We start from the raw sequence: 19,838 nt of genomic DNA, 5'->3' as shown, positions 1-19,838 counted from the left end.
GTGTTATGGAGCAACGGATTGTGCTACACCCTCTACCGGGCAGGTGGATGGCTATGGCAGATGGCTGGTGAATTTCTTACCAGAGTGCGTAACCCCAACTATATAATTCGGAGGTCGGGTTGTGATGGTATTGTCCTGTTTTGCCTGGTTTGACCTTGGACTTTGTTTTTGGTGCCATGAACATTGAACTAGAAGGATATGAACATTCTGAATAATGCATTGCTTCCTACTTTGTGGCATTTCTATGGAACTGACCATTATCTCTTTGAGCAAGACAATGCACCTTGTCATTAGGCTGCTCCTGTAATTGCATGGTTTGTGGACATGACTGACCTCCACAGAGCCGTGATCTCAACCCTGTTGAAAATCTGGAAGGAACTGGAGCAGCGGGCAAGGTGAAGGGACCCACATGCACACACACAACAGTCCTAATCCTTATTACATGTCTACAGGAAGAATTGTCCAAAATTCTCATTGATTGCTATTGTATGCTCATGGAAAGTAGGCCCTGTAGGATTGCTGTAATCATTGCAGCAAAAGCATTAAGAGGTTCTACATCTTAAGGTGGGCACCATGGCCATTTGTTCCTCACAATATGGTATCTGTTGACTTCTTCCAAGCAGTGTATTTGTAATTATTAACAGATGTCCATTATTCATAATAAATTAATACTAATAGACAACGATGTTTGCACTTGGTAATTTACGGAACAAGTAATGTCCTGTATTTGGCTGAAACACAGTTTTTTCTTAAACTTATTGAGACTGTGCAATCATACATAAAAATAGTTCCTTTTACACAGAACCTCTAACAAAACATGAAAATTTTCATATGTAAGTTATCACAATGATATTATATGTGCAGATATTTTAATCACTATGACACATCATAATGCTGCAAATAGCAAACCAAAACATCCATTATATCATTTTAATGAAGGAAAAAAAATCACTCACTGAATGCACAAATCTTAATGAGAAATATGGGCTTGCATGAAACAGCATAAATTATCTGCCTTGACATAATGTTTATCAAAGATAGTTTTGAAGTAGGCAAAAAATTCTCATCATCATCATCAAATTCCTGCCATGTACCCACAAGGGGTGTACAGGATATGATAGTACTATAAGAAAAAATTATATCATTACTAACTTCCTTTCTACAATTTTCCTCCAAATCAGTCTGTTACTTGTCAAGACTCCAACATTATCAGATCTTATATTCCTATCGTCTAAGGCACTTTGTACCGTATCAATCCACCTATATCTTTTTCTTCCTCTGGGTCGTTTTGCTGCCAACCTGGCAGAGAACACTTGCTTTGCTAATCTTTCCTCGCCAATTCTGTTTAAGTGACCATACCACCTGAGATTAGCTCTGCTGACGCATTCCTGGATGCAGACAATGTCAAGTTCTTTCCTAATATCCTCATTTTTTAATATGATATTGCCATTGATGCCATCTGTTCACACCTATAATCTTTCTCAGGACTCTCATATCTGCAGTCTCTAGTCTTTGGTCAAGTGTTTTACTTCTGACCCAGCTCTCAGATCCATAAGTTAACACTGGTTTGAACACTGTCTTGTATACAGCTAATTTAGTGTTCCGGCTAATTTCTCTCTTATTCCATATGAATTTATTCAATTGACTTCCCACCTTACCAGCTTTGCTGATTCTGTTGTCTATTTCCATATTTAATTCATCATCTTCACTAAAAATCGTGCCTAAATAGCTGAAATGTTTTACTTGTTCCACAGGTTCTCCATTCACAACACAGTTGACATTTTCAATGATTCTGCCTATTTTCATTGTCTTTGTCTTTTTATTGCTGACCTTCATACCATATCTATTACAACAGCTATTCAATTTAGTCAGAGAATCTTGCAGACTTGTAGCGGATTTATTTAGAAGTATAACATCATCTGCATAAAGCAAAGAGCTGACATTAACATCTCCAATTTTGATATCATGTTTAATACCACTTTCCTTCATAATGTAATCCATATAGATAATGAATAACAGAGGGGATAATGTACATCCTTGTCTCACACCAGATTTAACATTAAACCATCTTCCTGTACTTCCTTCAATTCTAACTGCTGACTTACAACTCAAATAAAGACTAAGTATTGCTTGATATAATGCCCTGTTGACACCATATAACTGCAGTGTATTGAATAGCTTCTCTCTTGGCACCTTATCATATGCCTTTTCCAAAAAAAGCAAATGAAGTTTGCACTTGAAATATATTTAAGACTAGGGTACTTCTATGTAAAACTTAGTGACTTCACATTAATTGCCTTTGTATTCCAAAGCATCCAAGCACACAGCTATTTCAATGTGTATAATGCTCTGCATTATGGGAAAGGCCACTATCTAGACCAGTTTTGACCTCTATTGAGATCTGATCAGATGAGTACTTCACACACAAACTTTGTTTGCTTACACTTAGATAAAGAATGAAACAATGTAATTTTTGGCAAGTTTAAATTAATTTGCAACCAAGTGAGGGGAAAAAAAATTTCTACATCTATCTCTAATCTGGAGAATTGTGATAATTAGGTTGTACACCTTTTTATTACTTGTATATAGGAACTATGTGATCTCAGCATTAATTTGCCCTTGGTATCTCTCCTGGATTTGGCTCCCACTGATCTGACTTTAATAAAGGTCAAAACTAGTGTGGGTAGTGCCCTTCCCATAATGCATAGCATTTACATCTGGAAGGGTGTGTATATGCTTTGCATTATGGAATACAAAGGCAATTAATAAATCGCACACTTTTTTACTGCTTGTATATGGGAACTAGAACCCTTCATTATTCAACCCTAGTTCATCTCCTGGATCTAGCTCCCACTGATGAGACTTTAATAAAGGTCAAAACTAATGTAGGTAGTGTCCTTTCCATAATGCATAGCATTCACATCTGAAAGGTGGGTGTGTGCTTTGTGTTTTGGAATACGAAGACAATTAATTTGAAGTTATTAGCTCCTATATGCAAGTAGCCTAGTCATGAATGTATTTTATCCTTTATGTGCAAGCAAACTTTGTTTGCTTACACACAGATAAAGGATAAAACCAGAATATAATTTCTTGGCTAGTTAAATTTAATTTTCATCAGAAGTATTTGGCTCATATATACATGAACTTTATTTTACCTCTTACATTATCTAAATTAAGTATTTCAATCAGCTGAATATGAAAATTAAATTATTAGATTATTACTGAATATAGAAAATTAGATTAGAATGAGGAGTAGCCATAGTATTCAACACTAAATACGAAGCTAATCTTCTTGAATGGCAGGTAGTCTCAAGTAGAGTGATCTGGGCAAATATGAGAATGGGGCACTAGACAATGAGACTCATTTGTGCCTATGGTCACAAAGAAGCTTCTACTAAGGTAGAAATGGGGGAAGTTTTTGAGACTTTAGAGAAAGCAACTGACACAATGAAAAAAGGAAAAGTTGATCCTTATGGAGGATCTAAATAGCAGAGTAGGAAATGATTGTCAGACATACAAAAATATTTTGGGAGAATTTGGAGAAAAGAGCAAAGCTAATAATAATGACAAATACCTCATGGATTTCTGCTCAGGACATGGACTGGTTATTACTAACACCATGTTCCGACATAAAAATGTGCACAAATTCACATGGATAGAAGAGGCAAGGAATAAAAAAATGTCTTGTTGATAGTGATATTTTCTCCCTGGTGCAGGACAACAGAGTGTACAGAGGATTTGAAATTGGAAGTGATCACTATTTATTCTTCAGCAGGATAAAATTGAATTTCACATTGAAAAGAAGAACAAGTACGAAAGTTTTAAAGCGAATAAAAGTTGAGCAGCTCTCATATGTAAACTGTAGACTAAAATACACAAATATTATTCAAGAAAAAATGAAAGAGGTTGAGAACAGGAACCAAACCTTGGAGATTCAGTGGCAAGCCCTGAAGAAAATACTAATTGATTCAGCCAGAGAGGTATGTGTTGACGTTGCAAGGATAGAAAAAATCAAAACTCCATGATGGACACAGGAAGTTAAAGAGGCAGTGAAGGAAAAGAAGAAAGCATATCAAAAGTTCCAGGCAAATAAGTCAGCTTGTGCTCTTAGAGAATACAGAGACAAATGTAAGAAAGCTAAACTCTGTGTAAAAGTAGCTAAAACAAGTCATGGGAGGACTTTGGTAAGAACATACAAAATAAATATCAAGAAGGTGGCAAAATATTCTGGAGGTTGTTGAAGAAGCTTAGAAATGGAATAATGGAATAAAGAGTTCTGTAAAAGGAATTAGAGATGATAAAGGTGATGTGAAAACAGAAGAAAAAGATATCCTTGAAGTATGGATTAATTACTTCGAAAAATTGCTAAATGAAACAAGCAGTTATAGCACAGTGGTAAAAAACACTGACCAGGCATACAGTCAGGACTACATATCCATACTTCAAGTAGAAAAAGCCATCAAAGGCTTAAAATGTGGAAAGGCAGCAGGAGTAGATGATATTCGACCAGAAATGCTGAAGTATGGTGGTATAAAAGTCTTATAGTGGCTGCACTGCATGGTTCAGAAAGCCTGGACAGAGGGATGAATTCCAGATGATTGGATTAGAGCTCCCATAGTTCCCATATATAAAAAGGGAAATAAAACTGAATGTGGGAATTACAGTGGCATTTCATTACTGAGTGTTCCTGGTAAGATCTATGCAAGTATACTTGAGAAACGGTTGAGAAGGATTGTGGAAGAGAAGCTTGGTGAAGAACAGGCTGGATTCAGGTCAAATAGAGGCTGTCAGAATCAGATCTTCACTTTACAACAAATAGTGGAGAAATCATGGGAATATAACAAAGATCTCTATTTAAGTTTTGTATATCTGGAAAAGGCAAGAAAAGAAAAGACATGCCAAGAGAGAGAGAGAGAGAGAGAGAGAGAGAGAGAGAGAGAGAGAGGAGCTATTCAGAAGGCTAGTTACAAGGTGTCAATGGGGCAATATATCAAGCAATACTTAGTCTTTATTTGAGTTTTATGTCAGCAGTTAGAATTGAAGGAAGTACAGGAAGATGGTTTAATGTTAAATCTGGTGGCAGACAAGGGTGTACATTATCCCCTCTGTTATTCATTATCTATATGGATTACATTATGAAGGAACACAGTATTAAAACTGGTATCAAAATTGGAGATGTTAATGTCAGGTCTTTGCTTTATGCAAATGATGTTATACTTCTAAATATATCTGCTACAACTTTGCAAGATTCCCTGTCTAAATTGAATAACTGTTGTAATAGATATGGTATGAAGGCCAGCATTAAAAAGACAAAGATAATGAAAAAAGGCAGTAACATTGAAAATATAAACTGCATTGTGAATGGAGAACCTATAGAACAAGTAAAACATTTTAGCTACTTGGGCATGATTTTTAGTGAAGATTGTAAATTAAATGTGGTAATAGACAACAGAATCAACAAAGCTGGTATTGTACGAAGTCAACTGAATTAAATTTATATGGAATAGGTGAGAAATTAGCCGAAACACTAAATTAGTCGTATACAAGATAATGTTCAAACCAATTTTAACTTATGGATCTAAGAGCTGGGTCAGAATTAAAACACTTGACCAAAGACTAGGCTGCAGACATGAGAGTCCTGAGAAAGATTAGGAGCATGAACAGACGACATTAATGGCAATATCATATTAAAAATGAGGATATTAGGAAAGAACTTGATATTGTCAGCATCCAGGAATGCATTTGCTATGGTAACTTAAACAGAATGGGAGAGGAAAGATTAGCAAAATAAGTGTTCTCTGCCAGGTTGGCAGGAAAAATACCCAGAGGAAGACCAAGATATAGGTGGATTGATATGGTACAATGTGTCTTAGACGATAGAAATATAAGATCTGATAATGTTGGAGTGTTGACAAGTAACAGACTGATTTGAAGGAAAATTGTAAATAGGAAGTTAGTAATGATGTAAATTTTTCATGTAGTATTATCTTATCCTGTACACCCTTTGAGGGTATATATATCAGGAATTTGATAATGATGATAATAATGATTGGAATCAGCTGAAATTAGGAAAATTAGATAAAATGAATGTAGATTACATTCATTTTTATCTATCAGTAGAAAGAAATCAGTGTTCTAAGTAAGATTATAGAAGGATACTTAAAGAGTTTAAGGAAAATGCAGGCAGAGTTCAGGCCAAATGCAGATTCATAAGACTTAATTTTTACTTTAAAAGCAATAATCGAAATCATGGAAATATGATCATCATGTTCCCGACATGTATCTTCAAGATGTGTATAGGTTATGATATTACTTTATGAAAGATTTACATCATTACTAACTTCCTATCTACAATTTCCTCCAAATCAATCTGTTGCTTGTCAAGACTCCAACATTATCAGATCTTATATTTCTGCCTTCTAAGGCACTTTTACTGTATCAATCCACCTATATCTTGGTCTTTCTCTCTACATCTTTTTCCTGCTACCTTGTAGAGAACACTTGTTTTCCTATTCTTTCTTCTCTCATTCTGTTAAGTGACCATACCACCTGAGATTAGCTCTGCTAACACATTCCTGTATACCAACAATGTCAGGTTCTTTCCTAATATCCTTGTTTTTAATATGATATTGCTACTGATGCCATCTGTTTACATCTTTAATCTTTCTCAGGACTCATATCTGTGGTATCTAGTCTTTGGTCAAGTGTTTTATTTCTAACCCAGCTCTCAACTCCTTAAATTAAAATTGGTTTGAACGCTGTTTTGTATACAGCTAATATAGTGTTTTGAATAACTTCTCTCTTATTCCCTGTAAACTTATTCATTTGACTTCCTACCATACTGGCTTTGTTGTCTACTTCCATATTTACCATCTTCGCTAAAAATTGTGCCTAGGTAGCTGAAATATTTTACTTTTCTATAGGTTCTCCTTTCAAATGCAGTTGATATTTTCAGTGCTTCTTCCTATTTCCATTGTCTTTGTCTTTTTATTGCTGATTTTCGTGCTAAATGTATTACAAAATTATTCAGTTTACTCATGGAATCTTGCAGACTTGTATTGAATTTATTTAAAAGTATAACATCATCTGCATAAAGTAAAGAGCTAGATTAGCATCTAAAATTTTGATATCAGGTTTAATACCATTTTCCTTCATGATGTGATCTATATAGGTAATGAATAACAGAGCGGATAATGTACATCCTTGTCTGACATCAGATTTAACACCTCTTCCTGTACTTCAATTCTAACTGCTGAATTACAACTCAAACAAAGACTAAGTATTCTTGATATAATGCCCTATTGACATCATATAACTGTAGCATTTCGAATAGCTGTTCTCTTAGCAGCATGTCATATGGCTTTTCCAGATTTACAAAACTCAAATATAGATCTTTATCTTCCCATGATTTCTCAATTATTTGCCTTTAAGTCTGATTCTGATAGCCTCTATTTGGCCTGAATCTGGTTTGTTCTTCACCAAACTTCCCTTCTATCATACCCAACTATTTCTCTAAGTATACAAAAAGCAAACATCCTTAAAAATTCAGACATGGTTAAAATACACTTTTCTTGAGAGTAATGTCTCAAGAAAAGTGTATTTTATATGAATGTACCTTTTAAGAAAAGATTCTTGATTTAATAGAAACATTTTTCTAAGACATATCTGAATTATCAAGTTTACAATTTATATGAGTTATTTTACATGGAAATTAAAAATCTTCAAGCATATGAATGGAACTGCAATAATTCTTTACTCCCCACTTCTGGCTAATTTCTGTGTGGCACCTTTTGAAAATAAAGCATTTACCAAAACTGCTCTCAAATCTTTACTCTGGATATGCTATGTGGATGATGCATTTGCCATTTAATCTGATGGACGAGATTTAGATTTTTTTTTTTTAATTCATCTAAATGGCCAACATATAAAATACACTTTTCTTGAGACATTAGTCACATATCTTTAAAATGGTTGTCTATCTTTTTTTTTTCTAAAAAAAAGTTAACAAGATTTCAAATTCACTTAATAGGAAGCAAAATAATTTTTATTTGAATAATTTTTACTTGGAGTGAGAATTTGTTTGGCATGCTTTCTGCAGTTACTTTCTTACTGTTGGCATTCAGATATATTGATGTTTTTCGTTATTTTCCTGTTTTTTTTCATAGGAATATGTGAACTCTGGATGGAATCTAAATAATTTACCAGTTCTTGAGGGCTCCGTTCTGAGGCACATAAATGCTGATATATCAGGAATGAAGGTATGAAATATTTACTTTTATTTGGTAATCAGCAAATCTTTTCTGTATCCCAAATATACAAAAAAAAAAAAAAAAAAAAAAAGTATTTTTCTTCTGATTGCCGACAAAATTCTCACTAGTTTAAATGTGGTTGATATCTGCACTTCCAGCACAGTCAGTCTGCGCCAAAGGACTAGTGGATTACTATCGTACGACAATTTTAATATCTCAGTTTCTCTATTCAAGATGGAATGAAGAGCACTAAAGCAGCATGGCATCCTTTTATCCACTCTGGTTATTTTATTCTCATTGTAAGTTTTTTTCACATAGTTATAAATTAAAGTTGTCAAGAAGGTGTAATCAAACAAAGCTTGCACGAAGTATCTTCATGACTGGGCTACTTATATATAGAGGCCGGTGGCTTCACTTCAGTTGCTTTAGTATTCCATAATACAAAGCATGCATCCTTTGGGATATGTATAATGCTATGCATAATAGGAAAGGCCTCTAGTCAGAAAACCTTTATTGAGATCTCATCAGCTGGATCCAGACCTAGAAGTGATACCAAGGTTGAATAAATGTAGAAATCATATTTCCCATCTACAAGTAGTGAAAAGGTGTATTGCCTTATTATTAAAATACTCTAGATCGGAGATAGAGTTTGAAAGTTTTCACTTGGTTATAATATAAATGAAAATTGCCAAGAAATTATATTCTTGTTTTATCTTTCATTGAAGTGTAAGCAAACAAAACCTGCATGTGAAGTAACGTTTCATGACTGACTACTTGTATATAGAGGCTAATGACTTCATCGATGTGAAGTCGTTGGCTACACATCTTAATTCACTAGGCTTTATCAGAAAGTGTACTTCTAGATGACAGGAGAGTGTTCTCATGTTAACTATCTTTAAAAAAGGAAAAGACAGATATGAGAATTACAGAAGAAATTTTCTGAGTACTCTAGATACGTCTTATGTTAGTATATTTGTCCAGCAAAGATTGGTTGATTGGTAGAGCCTCTGCTACTAATGGCTCACGCAAAAAAAAAAAGTTAAGCAAGTTTGAGCATGGTTAGTAGGTGGAAGGGATCAATCATTTGATGCGCTTGGCACACTCTCCCTCAATGAGTCTTTGGCTCCCTGGAGGTGTCACATAATAATAATAATAATAATAATAATAATTTGAGAGGAGACTAAAAAATCGTGAGTGAGAAGTAACTACGTTCAGGCCAAATAGGGATTGTTAAGATCATATTTGTAGTTTATGGCATTGAGGAATGATGAGAATGCAACCAGAATGTGTATTTAAGTTTTGTAGATTTGGAAAATGAATGCGATAAGTTACCAAGAGAAATCCTGTTTCAAGTCTAACAATTATATTGTGTAATTGGGATATTATACACAAAATGAATAGTCTATATTTAAGTTGCAAGTCAGTAATTAGAAAGAGGTACAAGAAGTTAGATTGGTGTAAAATCATGTCTAAAAGAAAGGTTCACACTACTTCCACTGGTTGGAAAGATGAGCCCTTTGGTTCAAATCCTATCTGTGATTTGAGAAATCTTTATTTGTTGCTTTCAATGAAATGGTAAGCTGGTCTCATATGGAGTTTTTTTGGGAACGTAAGTTTTTTTGTCCCTCATAACATACAAGCTGGTCCCATGAACACACATCTTCTACAAACATACGTCACTATGGGTATAAAGATTAACCAAACTGTTCCATCGATTTTGGTTTTGAACACCTGCATGGTGAGGTAAATCAGGACAGGAATGTTAATAAGGTTGTGGGACTGGTGTTGGCACTTAACTGTGTATATGTGGGAAAGTGCAAAAGACTTGGTTATTCAACAGAAGTCTAGCAGCAGTATTGCTGATATTGGACAGGATGGGGAATGGATAGTTATTTGGTAACTTGGCTACATGGTTAATTAACTGATAGAAGCCAGTGAGTTGTGTATGGAGATGCGGTGATCCAAAAAAGAAAGGTAACGAGTGTGTGTGTGTTGAGTAGGGGGTAACCAGATGATTCTCTTCTGGGACCATTGTTTAATTTATATATCTAAGAGTGAGTTCAGGATGTGAGAGAGATATTTAGCTGTTTACTGATGATGATGCTATATCCTGAACACCGCATCAGGAAGTTCTAATGTGTTGTTGTTACAAGAGGATTTTAATAGGTTGATGCTTTTGGCTGAAGAATGGGATGTTATTTCAGCATTGTTAAGTATAAAGTTATCTTGGTGGATAAGGATCTAAGGTTCAGACATACTGTGAAAATTGTCAGGGTTATCCTGAAAATTCCTGCTGTAACGCAAAGAATTCTGGCATGTATATATTGGGAGGCGATGTTCCATTATATAAGACATTCACATAGCATTAATCTATCTCTATTTCAATTTCTGCACAGATCTGGTCACTTGGCTATATTGGCAATAATAAATATTGGATGGGGTACAGAGGTGAATAACTAAGACTGTCTCAGGACTCTGAATATCACTGAATGTGATATTCAGAGCTTGGCAGATATCAAGAGGAGTGATATGATTGAGATGTATAAGTTGGTGAGAGGTGCCTATCTAATACAGGGGAATTATTGCATAGGATAACGAATGATGAGAGGTCATTCCTGGACTTTGTACAAAGGTTATGTGAATAAGGAACTTTCAGCTCCTTATTCACATGACCTTGCAAACATGAGATTGTTTGCTTGGCTTGTGTGAATGAGCGGAATGCATTGCTGGAGTAGGTGGTGAGTGTTCCAGCATTGAGTGTATTATTCAATGCAAAGTATAATAGTTATTGTGGCCTGTGAGTGTTCATTCTGCTGCGATAAGTCTTTCAATGAAACTCCATGAAGGCCGGAAAGTAATACTAACAAATTTAATCTCAGGAAATCATACAATTTTGATGTAATTTAAAGGATTGCTAGGAGCCATACAGCAGCATGCAAAATAATATGAAAAATACAAATGGACGCAATAACGAGAGATGCATAAACAAGAAATAAACAGGTGAATCAATGGATTCAGTTTTAATGGCAAACATTAAAATGAAGGTGATTAAAAATAGATTGATTACTGTGACATATATATGCTTGCCATCAAAGGAAATATATCATTATTTCCTCCAAGCTTATCATTGCCAAATGATAAGGCTGGAGGAAAGGCAATCAGTAGTTTCTTCCTTCTCCTATATTAAGGTATCAGGTAAATCTTGCTTCTCATGGAAGCAAGATTTATTTAATGTCACTTTAAATGGAAGTGACTAAGGCAAAATGGGTAATAAATTTAACATCCAAGTTGATTCATAGATGTAAATTTCATAATCCTGAGCATCTGGCCATGCTTTTTATTTCTTGTTATCTGTACTTTTTTTACATATCTTAAAGCCTTTGGATTAATCTTAGCTTTCTTTGTTAGTGGTAATTTTAATTTAATCTTCAATTTAGTTAACACTAGTTGTCATATCTATTATCCTTTATTAATGGTTGATTAGTTTTATGCTTCCTCTTGTAGATCATTTACGATACAACTGACTGTACTATTATGAAATCTACATCTGTGGATCAACTTGGATGTTAAATTGCAAGCTTATTATCCATTTTTTTTGCCTTAATGTCACATCCATTAAAATCTGTCTCCTAGTTAATATTTCTCAATTTTCTTATCATACCCTTATAGTTAATTTTTAAAAAAAAATTCCCTCTAAGCATCAGAGGGAATTTCAAAAAAATTATGTTTTGAAATCCATTTTATTCCTTGTACTAGAGTGACTTGTGCTGCTTCAGATAACTACAGTCAGTCTTCAACTTATGACAGGCTTCTGTTCCAACAACCTGCTATGTTAACAATCATTAATGTTAAAATGTTGAGACCTATTTTGTTATATTTTTTGACTAATTTTACTCTTTGTTTATAAGTGAAATGATACACAGCACAAATTATAATGTAAAATTAATCTATATAGTACTATAATAAATAATGAAAGAGAAAATAATCAGCTGGAAATATATAGAATAAGAATAATTCATCAAATTGCTTTATTAATTGGATGATTCACAGGAAGTGCAGGGGAGAATAAGTCAACAATGACAAATTCTTCAAACCCAGGAATTGCAAAGAGTTCTGCAGATGGTTCACCAGATATAATTTGTGAAAGGTTTGGGTTTATCTTCAAGAGAGTAAAGTGACTGCAGGCATGGGTTTCTTTAAAAATCTGTATGTTAGATTATTCCACACATTTTGCATTTTTCTGCATAAATTTCTCTGTAATAAGCAATTTCAGCCTACATCATTCTATCTACTATGCTAAATCTGTTTGTGTTGGTGTCCATTTCCTTAATCAACCAAAATGAATTACTTTATTAACTGATGCAAATACATTTGCCAATTTTTTCACTGTTATTTTTTGGTGATTCTGCTTCTTGTTTTCTTGCATTTTTCTTTCTTCTTCTTCCACTTATTTCAACTGCTCTACATCTTTATTGCAAATCCCCCACCTCTTCAGCTAGCAGCTCTGTCTTGTCAGCATTCTCTTTTAAAGCTTTGTTTTTGATACATCCTGTGAAAATATGAACATCTTTGTCATCTTCCAAACACCATTCATACATTCTGCTGTCACCTCAATTTTACATGATCAAACCATGTACCAAGAGATTACTCAAAACCCTACCAATAGCCAAATCAACAATCTGTGCAACAGAGTGATCAGCTGGGATGAAGATACAATAAAAAAACTGAAGACCCATTTTGGAAGACTTCTACATTTCTATGTTTTACCAAAATTCCACAAAGAAGTTCCTCTTGGACCTATAGTTGACTGTATAAATACTTCCACCTACTGCCTGACCAGATTCCTAGCTTGTCTCTTAAGCATTTGTACAGGTTGTTCTTGATCCTCTGGGAAAAATTTATCAGAATTCCCTGACAGATGGATCTAAATATCAAAATGTAAGTGGATAACTTAATGATAAAATTATTATACAGCAATGGAATGGCAACACTTATATTAGGAAAATATTTATTATTTGTAGAATGTTCATAGACATTGCCTACATCATTTCCTGGACATTGTCGATACAGTTTAAAAGAGGTAAACACAATAAGAACAACACAAAATTGCAAGTACATGACAATATATGCAATCAACTGTAGGAGGATAACTTCATCTACAAACTATTAGCATTCAGGGAAATAAATTTAAATAATAACAATATTAAGAAGCACACAGGAGTGATGAATGTTACATAGGATGACTTCCCAGAATTGGAAGTTTAAGGCAATTGTTTTTGTTGAAGTTTGGACTGTAAATGTGAGCTTGACAACTTTCCCTTTATATAATCTTTCAAGAAGAAAATAACTAATGTAGGACTTTAGTTTTGCTCTAATGAATTCAATGTCTAGTGGGTAAGTTGTGGCTGGCCAAACCAGGCTTATCAGACTCTTGAAGTATAATATACTCTTGATGTTCTTCTAGATGAATTATGAGCAGACTGACTTGCCTGCCAGTAATAACAAAGGCTGCATGATCAAGAGATCCTGTAAACTCCAGGAAAAGAGAGAGATATTTTTCTTTTAGAGATGCTAGGAAGGAATTTAATTTATGAACTGGATGGGAGGATACTTGTAGGTCAATTTGACGAAGAAATCTTGTAATTTTATCTGATAGTCCTTTAACGTATGATACTTGAAATGCTAGGAACTTCTTCTTGAGGAGGATAATGATGAAGGATATAATTATCAATTATTTTTATATTATAACTGTTAGAGATGAAAGTATTTATGATAATTAGCTGTTCATTTCCTAGCCTCTCCAAAAGACAAACCCCCTCTTTCTTTCATCCTGAATTTACAGGATCTCTTGTGTGGCCTTTGTTATTATAGGCATATGGGTTGTTTTGCTCAGATTCACCTAGAAGAACATTAGGAATATATTTCACTTCAAGAGTCTGATTTAGTTATCCACGCCTTATCCACTAGACATAGAATTCATTAGAGCAAAACTAAAGTCATAAGTTATTTTCTTCTTGAAAGATTATATGAAGAGAAAGTTATGAAGCTCACATTCACAGGCTGAACCTCAACAAAAATGATTGCCTTAACCTTTCTCAATTTTGAGAAGTCATCCTAAGTAACACTCCTCGTTCCTGTTTCTTAATATTGCAATTATTTAAATTTATTTCTCTGAATTCTAATGGTTTGTAGATGAAGTTATTCTCCTGCAGTTGATAGCATATATTGTTATGTGCTTGAAATTTTTTAAGTCTTTCTTACTGGGTTTAGCTCTTTTCAACTGTATTGACAATGGTTAGGAAATCTATTCGAAAATCTACGAATGATATTTCGTAATGTAAGTGTTATTCCATTACTGTATAATTTTATCAGAATTCCTGACAAAAAATTATGGACATCATGGTCAGTTTTGACATTTAGTCTATTCACTGGCATACCTCATCTATGATAACAGAAGTTCCTTCCAGAACTGCTTGACTGTCACGCACTGAGGATATTTGATTTGCAAAAATCAACCCTACAAACAGATTGAATGAACTGTTATGGGAAGCCCCGTTACCTTTTACCTGCCTTAGCAATTTATACTTGAAACATCGTGAAGTCTCCTTATTCTCATCAAAACAACCATAACTATCCTTTTGGATATGCTGCGTGGATGATGTGTTTGCCATCTGATGTGAATCTGAAATGTTCATATGTACCTTCCTAACCAAAATTAACCACCTGTGCATCAACTTTACGATAGAAAAAAAAAGGGAAGGAAAATTAGCCTTCTCGGACATCCTCCTTTCCTGTATCTCATCTGAAGTACTGAACATGTGTTCATTGTAAAACTACCTTCTCATGCCATTATGTACAGCAATATTCAGCCCATCATCCATCTCAAAAAGTTGACATCATCAAATCATTACTTAATAGAGCACATGTTGTGCCTGCTCTAGTCCTAAGGATTCCAGCTGGAACTTGACACCATTCAAAGCATCTGTGACACAAGCTAGTTCCTAAGTATCTGTAACCTGTATGGTGAATCCCAGTTCTATCACAGGTATCTATGAATCAGTTGCAAAGATCTTGAAAAGGTGGTTTAGGTTCTATCTTCTCTGTCCACAAAATCCCCTCCTGGTTTACCTCCACAAAAGATGAACGAGTTCCTCTCTCCCTTCTTGTTGTTTACCAGGTTCTGTGCGATTCCTCCACTCATACTTTGGCAAACATGACATTTGCTTGAAAAATGACTGTAGGAACACAAGTTGTACATCATTCATAATAAACCTGAATAGTCTTTCCTGGCGCTGCATCAGATGGGGACACTGATCACAATATCCTCTGATCCGGTGCACACCTGTTACATCATTGTCAGTATAAATTTGAACAGTTGTTTAAAGAGAATGCTGAAGCACTTGTACCACCTAAACGTAATTCAGAATGACCATCTATCCATTGCAAAGAATTGGCGGTGTCTCATCCTGATAAATGACAAGCAGTAATCTTTCTTTCATATCATTTTAAATTTAATTTTACTTCAGTTTTATTTTATTTTTATTTTGTTACTGCTCATAATGTGGCACTACATCATTCATGCCGGTTATTTTCAGGCCAAAATATTTGCAGTCATAAAATTATTATTCTTACAAATATTTTTGTGAATAAACAATTCTTGTAAATAAACTTGTTACACACTATATATATGTATATATATCTGCAGTGTTCTCCCTTTTAGATTCCTTGGACTTATGTTGGAATGTGTTTTGCAACCTTCTGCTGGCATAATGAGGACCACTGGAGCTATTCAATTAATTATCTTCACTGGTAATACTTTTAAGTTTGGTATTTAGATACTGATTTTATTATTGTCAACATTAAACTTAATTTTTGTGGTGGAGATAATTTAAATGCAAAGTACAGTCATCCCTCGAGTTACGTCCATGATCCCATAAGGGAATAAATAACATTTTCGACTATACTTTTGAACAAGATGCAAGCGAGTGTAAGGTAAAGCATGTACAGTGGCAACAATGCTTTCACTTGCAACCTCCCTAAGCAGTGGCACATATCTTCAGCAGCTCCTCTGCTGATTTTGTGCTTGAGAAATGAGCTATTTGTGTATTTATTGTTAAATATTTCGCAATGTTTTGTGCAACATGGCCCCTACATGCACAATCAAAAAAACCTAGTAAAGAATCACAGAAAAAGAGACAAGCAATTGATCTTGAAATGAATATGCAAGTTAGAAAGACATGAAGCTGGTAAGCTTGTCAGTGTGATTGCACATCACTTCGGATGGTCTCATTCTACAGTGATGACTGTTTTGAAAAATAAGGATAAAATCATAGAGGCTGTGAAAGGATCTGCTTCCATTGAATCGACAATAGTGACGAAGCAATGACAAGGTCCTATCGGTGATATGGAAAAGCTACTTTCATCATGGATAGAGGACCTGAACCAAAAGCACATATTCCCTTAGCACTGTGACCATAATCACTAAGGCACTAAGTCTCTTCAACATATTGAAGGAGAAAGCAGAACCCAATTATGACTACGAATTCACTGCTTCTTCCGATTGGTTCATGAGATTTGAGCAGCGTTTTGTGCTGCATAATTTGAAAATGTATGGGAATCTGCAAGTGTGAGAAGGCTGCCAAGGAGTTTGTGGAAAAATTGGATAAAATTATTACGGAGGAAAATTATTTGCCATAGCAAATGTTTAATATGGATGAGATGTCCTTGTTTCAGAAAAAATGTCCGAGTGGACATTCATCCACAAAAAGCTAAAATCTATACCTAGTTTCGAAGCTCTTAATGCCCATATTACTATTCTGTTATGGGTAATGTGGCTGGATATAAACTGAAACCATTTGTGATATGGCACAGTGAGAATCCACGAATCTTCAAAAACATTAGGAAGCATACTCCCAGTTCATTATCATAGCAATAAGAAGTCATGGATGACTCAAAAACTGTTTGAGGATGCCTTTACTCAATTGTTATGCGAGTGAAATAAAAAAATTATTGTGCAAAAGAAAGTGTAGAATTTAAAATTTGATTAATTCTAGATAATGCTCCAGGTCATTCATCTTGTACATCTTATAGCAGTGATCTTCACCAAGTTCAAGGTCATGTTTATCCCTCCAAACTACTTCATTGATCCAACCAATGGATCAGGGAGTTCTTGCATTATCTGTGGAGAAATTTTTCACAAACCATTTCTGCTACTGAAGGAAACGACCAGACATTCATGCAATTCTGGAAAATGCTCACTATTTATCATGCTATTAAAAATATTGCTGTGGCTTGGGACGAAGTGACCTCTCAATGTATGAGTGGCATATGGAAAAAAAAAAAGACATTAAAAAGGTTTGTAAATGATTTTGGAAGTTTGTAATAGTGGGCCTAGCAAACAATCTGAATCTCGAAGTGAATGATGACGACATAATTCAACTCATAGGAAATTCCCCCGAAGAGTTGACCAATGAAAAATTGGTCGAACTGGAGGAACAACTGTTGCAGAAGAGGAAAAACAAGAAAAGGAAAAGAGGAAGAGGTAGTTAAACAATTTACAGTGAAGGGTCTTGCAGAAATGTTCTTTGCAGTTAGCGATGTCCTCAAAATGGCTGAAGACATGAACTCCAATGTTGAATCTACTTAATAATAGAAACGAAAATACGTGATGCATTTGCTTGCTATGAACAAATTTATGATGAAAAAAAGAAGAGGAATAAACAAAGCACATTGGACATTTTCATCAAAAAAAAACAAAGGTTACATCAGAAGAGCCACAGCTGATCGTTCACACAGGGAAGGTAATGAAGATGTGATTGTGAAGGAAGATTTGGGTGATCATTCTCCTGTTTTATAGTGGCAGTAACACACAGTACAGTTTTATAATAAGGTTTAAAAATTAAAACAACAGTATACTTATTACAGTTAATCCCTAACCCATATAACTCTGATTTAATATATCGGCTTACCCCAACTCAACTTACGTCCTGCCGGATGGAACGTAAGTCGAGGGATGACTGTATATTACACTGAAACTAATTTTTTTTAAAATAATTTCCATGCACAAGTATACAGGTTGCCGAACCTTAGCTTGTTTGATGCCATATGCAGGCAGAAATTAAAACAGGTGTCAAGAGCATGTTACCATTCGTTTTTGAATAGTTAGTTTCATAGAACTTTTATGAAAAGCATTTCGGGGGGGGTTAGAGAATGAATGTAGAGATGAAATTGTAATGATGAAAAGAACACGTTTGAATTTGTGGTTGGCTATGAATGTGTTAAGAATGTTGAGCAGCTGTAACTATTACTCGCATAGCAGAGGAGTGATGAATGATCATTTTAGTAGAACAGTACTTTTGGAAATGCCTGTAGAAAAGACATAAATGGAAGCAGATTGTAATAAGACTGGTACTGTATCAATGTATGTGAGAAAGAGAATCATCAGTTAGGCAATATATAATTGGGATAACCAGTGCTTTTTTCCAAGAGTTAGGGGTTTTTCCGGACATCCAAACCATATTAAAAAATTTCAGAAGTCTTTCATTAAATTTTTCACTTGCATTTTTGTATAGTTCTATATTTATATTGTCTTCTCCTGGCATTTTCCTATTTTTCATCTTCTTTATTATATTTTTCAGTTCTAACATTGTGATATTTTCTATTAGGTCATTCTTTGTCTTATAAAATTTTAATTCATTGTTCTCATCTGTCCAGAGATTTTGGAAATAGGTCACCCATTTTTCTAAATCTATTGTTTGTATTTTTATCTTTTCTTTTATTTCTTTATTCATGTATTTTATTACTTTATAGGTTTTGGGTTGTGGCTTAAATAAATCCTTTTCTAGTTCTGTTACGAAATTGTTCCATCTTTCTCTATGTTTTTTCCCTTACTTCTCGTTTTGCAATTGCACTATTTCTTTTATACTCTATTTCTGCTTCTATTGTTTCAGAATTTAGCCATTTCTGGTAACTGTCCTTTTTGGTTTTTATTATATTTTCTATTTCTTTGTTCCAGTCTCGTAGTCCTCTTTTTCTAATCCATTTGTGCTTTATTCCTAAGGTTTCTGTTGCTGCTTTTGTGAGAATTTGTTTCAAATTTTCCCATTCATCTTCTATGTCACTTGATCATGTGTGGTTTCTGTTTTTAAGTTTGTACATTTTTGATATTGTAGTCTAACTTGAGGATCCTGTAATGAAGAAATTTTGTAGCTTGGCTGGTAAGAATTTTCAATTCTATGTGTTTTTAGCCACTTTGGTTTAAAACGAATTTTTGCTGATACCATATAATGATCAGAGTTTAATTCAAAGCCTCAATATGCTCTTACGTCTAAAATTAACTCCGCTAATTTAAAATTTGTGATAACGTAGTCGATTACTGATTTGTATCATCTGGCTGACCAAGTATATTTATGTATTTCCTTGTGTTTAAACATTGAATTCATTATTCTCATATTATTATAAATGACAAAATCGCATAATCTGCGACCATTTTGATTACATGTATCTTCGCCAAATTTACCTATGTTTGTTTTGTATTTTTTGTTTCCTATTCTGGCATTTAAATCTCCTGCTAGCAGTAAATAGTCAGTT

At 34.3% G+C, this 19,838-nt stretch overlaps 1 protein-coding gene across 2 annotated transcripts in view; it reads left to right on the top strand.

Annotated features, from left to right (window-relative positions):
- Positions 1-19,838, top strand: part of Kdm5 (Lysine demethylase 5) — a 561,081-nt gene that overhangs the window by 178,078 nt on the left and 363,165 nt on the right. For both annotated transcript variants that reach the window (XM_090393222.1, XM_090393221.1), the window contains 2 exons: positions 8,166-8,258; positions 15,970-16,058. In XM_090393222.1, coding sequence (XP_090249348.1) covers positions 8,166-8,258; positions 15,970-16,058 — 182 coding nt within the window. The remainder of the gene's footprint in view (positions 1-8,165; positions 8,259-15,969; positions 16,059-19,838) is intronic.

Source organism: Typopeltis vanoorti, chromosome 5, assembly GCF_054136105.1.
Source record: "Typopeltis vanoorti isolate ZY-2024b chromosome 5, IOZ_Tvanoo_1.0, whole genome shotgun sequence".
Taxonomy (NCBI): Eukaryota; Metazoa; Arthropoda; class Arachnida; order Uropygi; family Thelyphonidae; genus Typopeltis; species Typopeltis vanoorti.
The sequence above is the reverse complement of the archived record's forward strand: the minus strand, read 5'-3'. Positions and strand labels throughout refer to the sequence as shown.